The sequence below is a fragment of the Citrus clementina genome, unplaced genomic scaffold (genome assembly GCF_000493195.1).
Source record: "Citrus clementina cultivar Clemenules unplaced genomic scaffold, Citrus_clementina_v1.0 scaffold_5, whole genome shotgun sequence".
NCBI classification, from domain to species: Eukaryota; Viridiplantae; Streptophyta; class Magnoliopsida; order Sapindales; family Rutaceae; genus Citrus; species Citrus x clementina.
In genome coordinates, this window is record NW_006262201.1 from 28827939 (window position 1) to 28839618 (window position 11680).

The 11680-nt window shown below is 35.1% G+C and overlaps 3 protein-coding genes across 3 annotated transcripts in view; 2 read left to right on the forward strand and 1 right to left on the reverse strand.

The window, feature by feature from the left end:
- Window positions 1-3144: 3144 nt before the first annotated feature.
- Window positions 3145-5302, forward strand: LOC18041050 (probable serine/threonine-protein kinase PBL15). Its single transcript, XM_006432802.2, has 5 exons — window positions 3145-3626; window positions 3807-3942; window positions 4195-4331; window positions 4418-4541; window positions 4829-5302. The coding sequence occupies exons 1-5, from the start codon at window positions 3201-3203 to the stop codon at window positions 5263-5265; spliced, it is 1260 nt and encodes a 419-aa protein (XP_006432865.1). The 5' UTR covers window positions 3145-3200; the 3' UTR covers window positions 5266-5302.
- Window positions 5303-6415: 1113 nt separating this feature from the next.
- LOC18041051 (phosphatidylinositol N-acetylglucosaminyltransferase subunit A) lies at window positions 6416-7924 on the forward strand. The gene has a single exon (XM_006432803.2). It carries the CDS (start codon window positions 6431-6433, stop codon window positions 7922-7924), a length of 1494 nt encoding a protein of 497 aa, XP_006432866.2. The 5' UTR covers window positions 6416-6430.
- Window positions 7925-8899: 975 nt separating this feature from the next.
- Window positions 8900-11680, reverse strand: part of LOC18041096 (protein NUCLEAR FUSION DEFECTIVE 4) — a 3472-nt gene continuing 691 nt past the window's right edge. Inside the window, exons 2-3 of the mRNA XM_006432804.2 lie at window positions 9751-10697; window positions 8900-9662 (exon numbers count right to left, since the gene is read on the reverse strand). Coding sequence (XP_006432867.2) covers window positions 9182-9662; window positions 9751-10697 — 1428 coding nt within the window. The 3' untranslated portion in view covers window positions 8900-9181. The remainder of the gene's footprint in view (window positions 9663-9750; window positions 10698-11680) is intronic.

Sequence of the window (11680 nt, forward strand, 5' to 3'; positions counted from 1 at the left end):
TTTTCACCAATCTCAGTCCTTATAGGTATTGAGGATAAAAGGGTTATATTTCAATTAATATGGCGGTCAATTAATTATTATCAATTTATAATGTATAAAGTAGTTATTGACTTTTAATAATATGCTTAATATTAATAAAAAAAATGATACTTCATGTGTCACATTTATATCCTAATTAAACACAAAATCATTTAGACTTGCAAAAAAATTTTATTTTTCTTTGACGAAAATATTAGTTCATTCAATTTGATTGTCATCTTATTAACCAGGAAATTTTGGTTTTCGTTCCCTCTTAAAATTAGTATGGGATTTGATCTTTTATGGATTTAGATATCCAAATTTAACTTAACATAACTAATCTATCACCTCTTGATATATTTTTTTTTAACATTGTAAATATAAGTAGATTTTTAAAGTAATATTATAAAGGAGAAAATGACACTTAAACCTTTAAAGTTTTTCCTAATATGCTAGTAGACTCCAAGAGTAATGTGTTTATGTACACATAAAGCTCTTTCCATTTTGAGTTGCCGCTCGTGATAAACAACATTACGTGTACATCTTCTTCATTTCTCTCATTGTAAAACCGATCTGACCATCGCGTAGATCTTGACAAATAGAATCTACCAAAATGTTTACTGTCCCTAAACAAAAAGGAAAAATAGTTATAGAAAGGAATCTATGTATTTATTCTTAAAATATTAATTAGGATTTTCCTATGTATATTAATTTAAGGTAAAACCTGGGTACTTAAGATGGTATTTACTTTTAACTTAATGACTTAAAATATCTTGACCTAATTAATTAAGTTAACTAGATAGTAGTTGTTTTTGTAACTTAATGGGACTTTTTAAATAATTTTGATTGAATAAAATATCCTTTTTTTTTTACTTTTTACTGAATGAAAAAATATGAATAAGTCAACTAATTTCTAACGTAAAAAATCTCCCTACATGATTATTTATTTTTCACCACCTAATATGTCATTATTCATTGCTTTACCAATTTAATCATTATTATTTATATTATTATATTTTATTAGTCACTAATGTTGAACATTTTTTTTCTAGAGAAATATTATTTAGTAGATACAACATATTCACATATTAGAGGTTTTACAGCACCATACCATCATGTTCATTATTGGTTGGGTGATTTTCGTAGTGGTGGTCGAGCTAGAGGAAGGGAAGGAAAAATTCAATCATGCCCATGCTAAATTGAGAAATGTTATTGAACGTGTTTTTGGTGTGGTAAGGGCTCAATTTCCAATTCTAAAAAAGATGGCACCATACTCATTTGATACACAGAGAAAAATAGTGGCGGCATGCATGGAATATAGAATTTTCTTTGAAAAATGTCAATGGATGATGTATGATTTTCTCACTATGAAAATGATGAAGTTGAGCTAGAAAGTGTTCATGGCAATCAAAATCAAACAACTAATGCTAGCAACTCATCAAGTATTGAATATTAAAGTTTAATTCGACAACTTCGAGATTAAATGGCAAATCGACTATTTCAAGCATCCATTAGTTTTTTTTTCTTATATTACATACTATTATTGAGAATTTGTATTAGGATTTGAAACACATGGTATTTTGTACATTATAATTTCAAAATCATTATGTATTCTCTTAAACGTGGTTTTGCTTATATATAATAAAATACTATAGTGTTTATGTTTTACATATATATATATATATATATATTCAAATTTTAAAAGGATACAATTGTAAAAATACATATTTTTAGCTTTAAAGTTAAAAAAAAAAAGATAATTTAATACTTATTTTCAGAGATTTAAATAAAAAAATAAATATATTAGTCAGATACTTAGATCTATTCCAAATTAAGATCCACTTAGGTTTATTTAGATTTAAAAAAAAAACAAATGGCACCTAAATGTCTGTCCCTATTTAGAAGAAAAACAAATGGAAAGAACAGAAGGAAAATTGGGCTGGGCTTTGGGTCTGACCCAATGAACTCTACTGGTTAAGGAAGTACGTCGGGCCAAATTGCGCAACACAATTTGTAATTTCAATGTGAAGCCAAGTCCAAATGGGTTTAACAAATGCTGCAGATGACAACAAAGCAAACGTTTTCTTGTTAAGAGTGGAGCAGGAACAAGGGCATTGCAGCGTACACATCATTCATCACATCACTATTAACAACTCCTTTCGATATTTTATGCTAAAAAAGAAACAAAAATGCTGCTCTCATTAATCCACATTTAGTTCATATGAAAATATGAGGCTAGCTGCTCAATTTGGGCAGGCAAGCACTTTGTAAGAAAGATATTGAAATCATATCCAAAACTTATTGTTTTTATGTGCAAAAGTCCAACTGCCTGGGAAACGTGAAAGAAAATTATTACCTAATTAAAATATTAAAAAATACACATCACTTTGACACTTGTTCACCTGAAACAATATTTTCATACCGGATATAAAAGTAGAATATATACTTTGAAATCCAAGTGAAAATTGTTATGTATACGATTATTAAAATATATAGACTATGATCCTGTGGAATAAAAATAAGTTGAAAAAAGATTTTCTTATGGATAATATAAACATATAACAATGTTATGCTAGTTTATATCTTAATTAATGCTCACAAATTATCATTTTACTGTTACATGTGAATTGTATGAGAATCACGTGTATGTCACATCAATTGAGATAAATGTTTGGATTAAAATTCTAAATACAAATAAGTTTCTTCTTAAAAATATAATACACGAGTGATTGGTGATTAGTGGGTGAAAATAGAAGAATGTTAAAATCATAATTAAACACTATCACTAATAAACACATGGCACGAGATTTTAAATTGAACTATGTTGTAGAGTAATTTGCTGTACAAGTGATATCAAAATTTCTATTTTGTGAAAGTAAGTGAGACTCTTTCTGGTGGCAAGTGGCAGAACCATAGCAAATATTAGAACTTTTTTTGCATGAAGACAAGTAGTAAGGTGACAAGTGAAGCAACTATGATAATGTTAAAACCCAATTTTAGTAGAGTGGTTAGAGCAGTTGAAGTAAGGAGACGTCCTCACATATTCTAATATCTATCAATACCTTTCAGATAAGAAATTTATAATCTATAGTTTCTTTACATCACATACATGTATAATATATCTCAATCATATCAACACAACAATTAATCACTTAAGTATACAGTAGTACCAAACCTCAACAATGAGAGAGTCCTCAGAGCCTTCAAAACCATGGAGGCCATTCACATCAAAATGTTGTTCAGCTGAAGGCCAAATAATTTTTGGCAACTTAAGCCGGTGCAAGACATCAAGGTCTGATTTTTCCAAGAACATTGCTCCGATGCCTTCCTTTCGACGCCTGTCTTTCTCCGATTTAAGCCGTTCATCTTCGACGCGTATCAATGAAGATCTTGCCCACACATTTGGACCTGATTTGTATGATTTTCAGCTTAGTGAGTTGCGTGCCATAACTCAAAATTTCTCAAGCAACTACTTGCTGGGCGAAGGCGGCTTTGGGACTGTGCATAAGGGTTATATTGATGATGATTTAAGGCAAGGCTTGAAGGCTCAAGCTGTTGCTGTTAAGCTTTTGGACATTGAGGGCCTCCAAGGACACCGAGAGTGGCTTGTAAGTTCATAAATTATTAATTTTAGTTTTGGTTTGTTATCCGGTTAATCTATGTGTTTTCAAAATATAATTAAGGACTTACTGGATAATTAGCGTAAACTGTGGGGACTAAAGGGAAGTTTGCTCTTTACTTTGTCAAAATAATGATAATCGTAATTATGAATCGATTGATTTATGCAGGCTGAAGTAATATTTCTGGGACAGCTCAGGCATCCACATTTGGTCAGATTGATTGGGTATTGTTGTGAGGATGAAGAAAGACTACTTGTGTATGAGTTTATGCCCAGGGGCAGCTTGGAGAATCACTTATTTAAAAGTGAGTTTAATTATCTAAATAATTAAAAGTAGAGATTAATCTTATACATGATGGGACGTGTGTCAGACATTTCATTAGCGGAATTGTGGGTCCCATAACACAATCTTACTAATAGAAATACTGACATGTGTCCCGTCACGCACTATAAGGTGAGAGACGACACGCACCTAATCATAGTTCGTTAGAAGTATATATTTATGGTTATTGTGGCTATTAATTCAATTAATTAAAATTATTGGACATGAGTTGCAGGGATCTCTGTATCATTGCCTTGGGGAACAAGGTTGAAGATTGCCATAGGAGCAGCTAAAGGACTTGCTTTCTTGCATGGAGCTGAGAATCCTGTCATATACCGAGACTTCAAAACTTCCAACATCTTACTAGATTCTGTGTGTTTCTCTATTTCATCGATTAAGTGATTAATCAATCTGAATAGATTATTAATTAAACTTCTCTTTTTTGTGTTAATTATTAGGATTTTACCGCTAAATTATCAGATTTTGGACTTGCCAAGATGGGACCTGAGGGATCAAACACACATGTCACTACCCGAGTGATGGGAACTTACGGATATGCTGCCCCAGAATACATCTCAACAGGTAGTGGTCATTTTAGTTGAGCTTGTAGTCTGGCAAAATAGTTACAGAGACGGTCTTGTTCTTAAAAATAGTCACATCGGCTCAGTTTTTTTTTTTTTTTGAGATATAAACTTTCTTTTTTCAATAAATAGTGTATTAAAAAAAGGCTTCTGTATATTCAAAAATGACACGTGTGACTATTTCTGAAAATAAAATATCTACTTTGGCAAACCGTGGTGATGCCGTTGTACCTCTCTTTCCCTCCAAATATATTATATATAAATTGAGTTTGATGAGTTCAATTTCAGGGCACTTGACAACAAAGAGTGATGTATACAGCTTCGGAGTGGTACTATTAGAACTACTTACGGGGAGAAGATCAATGGATAAATTAAGGCCGAAGAGTGAGCAAAATCTCGTGGATTGGGCAAAACCTTACTTGAGAAGCAGCCGGAGGCTGCGGTACATAGTGGACCCGAGACTCGCCGGACAGTATTCCGTCAAGGGAGCGAAGGAAATGGCCGTTCTTGCGTTGCAATGCATAAGTGTGAATCCCAAGGACAGGCCAAAGATGCCAGCAGTTGTCGCAACCCTTGAGAGTTTACTGAATTTGAAGGACATGGCTGTATCTTGCGGGCAATGGCCAGCTACTCAAAAATCTACTAGAAATGGAGTTTCACCTAAAGCAATTCGAGGTGGGAACGTTAGGAAATCTGCTCCTGTTACTCAAAACCGAAAAAGATAATTGTTGTGTAAACTTGAATCTTCCTATAGTGCTTATGTAAATATATGCAACTGATCAAATGAAGCATTTGAAGAAATAATTATAACTTCGTGTTTTTTTTTTTTTATTGGTTGGACAGAATTAAATTATTTCTACCTATATTTGTTACTTTTTTAATGTCTATAAAAACTCTAAAGGCATTCTCTTTATAAAAAAGAAAGAAAATGCATTACGTAGAACCATGACAGATTGACAATCCAATATCTTCTGGAGCAAGGCTATCTCCATGTGAAAATGTATAGGCATGAAATGGTGGTGGCTGAGAGAGCAAGCAAAGCTAACCCAAGTGCCTTGTTTAAACAGTTGACTATACAATTAATATTAGAATGAAAGAAAAGCTCTATAAAAGGAAAAGGTCCAAAATGCATTTATTTAGATCAAAGTCAAATACGTGCATCACAAATCACCCCAAATCTGCCTCGTAATGAGATTGTGACGATCCAATTTGCTTTGCATAGTCAAAATCGAATTGCAATTGCGTCTACTTCAAACAAACCAAAAAACATTTGACTTTTAAGTCTCACTTGGATCTCAACCCTCTTGATGAATTGCTTAGCTCCTCTAATTTGAATGTTCCCTAACCATAAATTTCTCTCCCAACTTTGAGGTAGAGGTTCAATCCCTACTTATTGACGGATAGATTTTTTTTTTTTTTATAGTATTAGAGTCAATTTTCAAACTTCATTTATCATTATTATAATAATTAAATTTGGTCTTGATGGATTTTTAATTATAATAATAATAGAAATGTAAATATATATAGCATTCATGTGGACAATCCATACAATCTGCTTCATGCGATGAAAACGCACCAAATTCTATTTTATAATACATTATATATTCTTGTTGCCCATAAAGCAAGCCATCACAGGATGCACATAATACCACAATAATGAAGAATCACAGCAATTACCTTTCTTTTTCCTCTAAAAAGAGGCGTGAGAAACGCACTTAAAAGAAAACTTTCTCACACTATTGCTTAAATGCGTGCCCACCTCCCCCCACTTTCCCTAACTTTTCAGCATTGAAATTAAATTAAAATATTACTATAATATAAACCAAAAGCTATACCATCCCAAACAATTAAACATTTTGCTTTTGCCCCATCTTCATCTCACATCCCCCAATGAAAAGAAAAATGGCCTTCAACAATAAACCCAAGAAAACAAATCCATCATTTTGGCAATCTAATCTTTGCATCACCCTTTTCTTCATAGTCATATTCACAATCCCTGCTCTTTTTCTCCTCCACACACCCACTAATCTAATTTGTCCAAATTTGGCCACTAACCATAATGTTAACAAGCCATGGTCCGGTGACCTTAGAAATGCAGAATTTGCATGGAACCTTCTCTCATTTCTTCAGAATCAACCCTCAAAATTCACTCTCAAGATTGCCGTTTTTTCACGAAAATGGCCGATTAGTACCACCCCTGGCGGCATGGAGCGCCATGCACACACACTACACGTGGCTCTAGCTCGTAGAGGCCATCGTGTTCATATATTCACATCCCCCGTTGACAACATCAATAGCCCTTCAATATCTCATCAAGAAAATGATGATGGTAGCAATAACAAGTACCCACTACTTCATTTTCATGAAGGCGAAGCTGACAAGTGGAGGTACAGCAAAGGGTGGGAACAGTTTGATGAAGAGAATCAACGAGAACCGTTCGATGTGGTTCATTCAGAAAGCGTGGCACTTCCCCATTGGCTAGCCCGCAACGTTACGAATCTAGCAGTTTCATGGCACGGTATTGCCTTGGAGAGCTTGCAATCCGGGATCTTTCAAGACTTGACTCGTAAACCGCTAGAGCCCATGTCTCCGGCTTTCAACAAAAGCTTACAAGGAGTCATGCTAAAAGTACTCAACGAGATTAGATTCTTCAATAACTATGCACATCATGTAGCAATAAGTGATAGTTGTGGGGAAATGCTAAGGGATGTGTACCAAATCCCTAGTGAAAGAGTCCATGTGATTCTGAATGGTATCAATGAAAATGAATATGGGGTTGATTTGTCACTAGGCCAAAGTTTCAGATCAAGAATTGGCATCCCAAAAAATGCAAGTTTAGTACTCGGCGTCGCGGGGAGATTAGTGAAGGATAAAGGGCACCCCTTACTCCACGAAGCCTTCTCCAAGCTTATGGTAAAATACCCAGATGTGTATTTGATTGTAGCCGGGTCAGGCCCATGGGAGCAGCGGTACAAAGATTTTGGTCGCCAAGTTTTGGTCATGGGATCAATGAGTCCAGCTGAGCTTAGGGCTTTTTACAATGCCATTGACATTTTTGTGAACCCAACGCTTAGGCCACAAGGGCTTGATCTTACTCTAATGGAGGCAATGATGAGTGGGAAACCGGTTATGGCATCGAGGTTTCCGAGTATTAAGGGTACCATTGTTGTTGATGATGAGTTTGGTTTCATGTTTGCTCCGAATGTGGAGTCATTGCACAAGACATTGGAGGCTGCGGTGAGTGAAGGGCCAATGAGGCTTGCACAGAGGGGAGAGGCCTGCCGGCAGTATGCAGCTTCTATGTTTACTGCAAATAAGATGGCATTGGCATACGAGAGGTTATTTCTTTGTATCAAGAATGAAACATTTTGTGACTACCCTTGATTAGGTAATAATTTTTTCAATTAATTAGATTGTTTTTTTAACTAAATTTGTGAAAATCTTGGAGTCAATTAATTGTTTGCATAGTTTGATTCTTCGATTTTAATTTACATAATGAAAGGCAATAATTCTTATTCATTATGTTAGTTGGTTCTAATATTTTGTGCAAAACTCACGCGAAGTAGAATGGGTAAAGCCGTGAATCAAGTTACGTTACATTATCAAATTAGTAAAGAGGATACATTTCACATGTCTCCTATCGCTCACTGTTACTGTGGAAACAAAAACTTGTTTAACAGTTAGTGAAATAGAATTCTCTAAAGAATTGAGGGTTTTTTTTTTTTCCTTTCCCCAAAAATTCATATGCGTGACTTATAATAATTAAAAATAATAATTTTTTTGTTAAATGTACATGTGACACAAGATTATTAAAATTCAAGAGAGCTAGATTAGTTGAGAATCATAAACAATATTATACAACTGTTCATGCCTTCTTAAGAAACAAAGTCAAGGGATAGAATATGTTCTAAATATATATCTTCAACTTCAGAGACAGATTATGGGTGCCAAATAATTGAATTAGTAAAAACAATTTTGTACAAGTCTAGGTTTTGTACCCTTTCACATGGGTGGGAAGAGGATTGAGTTACTGTTACGCTAAAAATTTCAAGTAATTGGAGGAGTACATAAGTTCAATAGCCAATCAAATAGATTAATATATCATGACTGCAAAGATCGAAAGCAATCCATCTTTTGTTTGGAGAACTATACTAATGATCATCGGAATCTGTGGATTCAGGGTATTAATTGTATATTCCTCAACTAAAGCTGAGTTGGAGTTGACGATTATGATCACCAATGAGGACAAATAAAAGATTCTGTGATATATATATGCATACATACAGAGGAGCTATTGAATTCGAGGAACAAATGGCAAAAGAAACTAGAACTACTCCCCACTTCTTGTAGAATCTGATGCAAAGAAAAGTTGTAATGCTCATTGATATATGGAACAGATACCACACGAGGTCAGATATCATTATCAAAATTTAGAAAGTATTAACCGTGAATAAAAAGTAAAAAGGAACTAATCAAGGAACTTGAATCTTGATTGCCACAATATTGAAGTGATCATGTTTGTATAATGTCCCAACTATTTAAGTGCCACAACACAAGGGACTTGAATACAATTTCCTGATGATCATGATCTATACAAGTTTTGCCTCTTCACATGGAATCAATTCTAATCACCCACCATCATCAATACAATTGTGTTGATGATAACCGTTTTCGTTCGAAACAATCATAAGCATGCCTAGTTCTCAAAAACAGAAGCACACTAGCAGCTAAACCCACCACCGATACGCATCCCCACAGCACAAATGTTAAGAAGTAGCAGTGTCTCCCCATGCATACTACTGAGTCACTGACAACATTGCCTATGCCTATGCCAGAGCTTACATTTGAGTCATAAACTATTGCAGCAAGAAAGCCATAAACCAGTGAGCCAATTGGGATATTAGTGATGAGAATGTTGTGATTTACGCCTACGCTGTTAGGTCCAAAAAGTTCTGATGTAATTGAAACAGCAGCTGCAAATATGAACCCTGAGCTCAGCCCTATTAGCGATGTCCCTGCTTGTAGTGCCACTGCATTCCCTGATGTAGCCAACAAGCAGAATGCCACCGGTGTTGGCAATAAAGCAATCGTTAGCCATCCAGTTCTCGCAAAGTACACCTTCCTGCATCAACAAAAACAGAATTGGTGTTATTAGTTGCACGCGTTTGTTCATCAAATGCCCTTGCTTTGCACAATGAAAGATTACTCACGCTCGCATGTAGTCTGGTGCTGCCGAGAGCAAGCGTCCGAAGAAGGAGAAGGATGAGTAAAGAGTGAGGAGAGTAGTAGTACGCGAGCTCTCTCCAAGTGATTGAGCAATTTGGCCTAGATTGTTGCTGTACACAAGGCCAATTGCCCCCCCACAAAAGTATGCAATGTAATATAGCCAAAAATCAAGCCTAAGAACAAGCAACCGCGCTGAATGCTCTTGTCCAAGCATAGCTAACTGATCTTTTCCGATTATCGTCTCACAACACCCTCCCTTTTCAAAGCTCTTAGTCCTAGTGAGACTGTATGTCATTGATATATCATCAGTACTCAACAGGGGTTGATCAAGTTCCTTCCCATTATTGCTTGCTTCTGCTTCACGCATAAGTAACTCTTTATGAAGCTCAAGATCATCAACATCAATAAGAAGGAAACCGGAGCCATCAAGTCTAAAACTAGAGTGAATCGTACGTTTAAACCAATCTCTCGCATAAACAATACCAGGGATACACAATGGGAACATGAGAAGAAAGAGTGCTCCACCGAAGAGGAGCCGAGATACAGTTAAATCAGAAGAATGTGCACCAAAGAGGAGGAGATACACACCGGTTAAAATGGCTATGATATTGAGTATGAGGAAGATGAAGGAGTCGCGTTTGACGCCTTCTGGGGGAAGAGGGTCTAAAGAAGGCTGCCTAAGGATTGGGATTAAGGCTGCTAAGGAAGTGATGAGGGGAATGAGAGCATTTAAAAGGAGATACAGGGCATGTGAAGATGGATTGATTGCATTGCCAGCAAGAGCATAAATGGCTGCACTAACACCATTGAAGCTCACTGTAAGCGACAGAGCAAGTGCTCGATTTGCTGGGAAATTTTGGATGCAAAGAACAAAACATACTGTGTTGAACCATGTTATGCTCAATCCAGATAACAAACATAGAAAAAAAACCTGCACCCACAAATTTCACAGCAATATATATTAAGAGCATAATTACGTATGTATGCACAAAGAAATAAGATCAAGAAGAAACTGAGTAGTCTTAAAATAGGCTAAATTTTTTTTTTTCAAAATTTTCCTCACATTGAAGGGGGACCTTTGTTGAGTACAGTGCACTGGGCCGAAAAGCAATTTCAGAAACTACTAGGGGTTGAACTGATATTTATCTAATTCTATACAAGTTTAACTTTGAGCCCCATTTATTTCAATGATTTATGATATGGCCCTTTACATTTGTTATTTTTATATCATAGTCCCACCGACTCAAAAGTTAGCTACAGAATTGTTTTATTTGAGAGAAAAGAAAATTCTAGTTATGCCTCATAAAAATTGAAAGCATCTTTTTTTTTTTTTAAATACGTGAATTGTTTTTTAGTGGAACCTTGTAGGTTGCTTGATCGTCACTCCTAATTTGGAAAAAGCCATTATAAGAGAAAGGGACTCGACTAGCTTACAGAATCTGTAAGGTACAGACTGCAGCATCAGCCGTTGGATGTGGAGTGAGAAACTAAACAATAGAAAATCGGATGGTGGGATGACGGGAGATGTTTGTTACAGAATCTGTACCATAGACAGGTCCTAAGAGAAAGTGAAACTTGTCCAGACTACTTCTGAGGAGAAACTTCGTCCAAGCAAAATTACAGCATATATGAGAGAGTACATAATAGAATAAATGAAATAAATTAATTAATATATCATAAAAAATCGTTGTGAAATTTCACAACCCAACTTCAAATTTTACCAGGACGTGTATATAAACAACAACACGTTAACTACGCATTGAGCGTAACTCAACTGATTGTGAATGTATTTTACATCCCCAATCACTTAAATTTGAGTAATATTAAAATAAATAATTTTAATATTTAATGGGTGAAATTTGAAGTTTCTCGTCCCGAAATACAAACTAAAAACAGGGATAAAAATGAGTAATG

What these genes read in the sequence shown, in the direction of transcription:
- LOC18041050 (XM_006432802.2), top strand. Translation starts at nt 3,201, where the DNA reads ATGAGAGAGTCCTCAGAGCCTTCAAAACCATGGAGGCCATTCACATCA. An exon ending in AAGGACACCGAGAGTGGCTT is followed by an intron (nt 3,627 to 3,806) that starts GTAAGTTCATAA and finishes TGATTTATGCAG; the next exon opens with GCTGAAGTAATATTTCTGGG. An exon ending in CCCAGAATACATCTCAACAG is followed by an intron (nt 4,542 to 4,828) that starts GTAGTGGTCATT and finishes GTTCAATTTCAG; the next exon opens with GGCACTTGACAACAAAGAGT.
- LOC18041051 (XM_006432803.2), top strand. Translation starts at nt 6,431, where the DNA reads ATGAAAAGAAAAATGGCCTTCAACAATAAACCCAAGAAAACAAATCCA.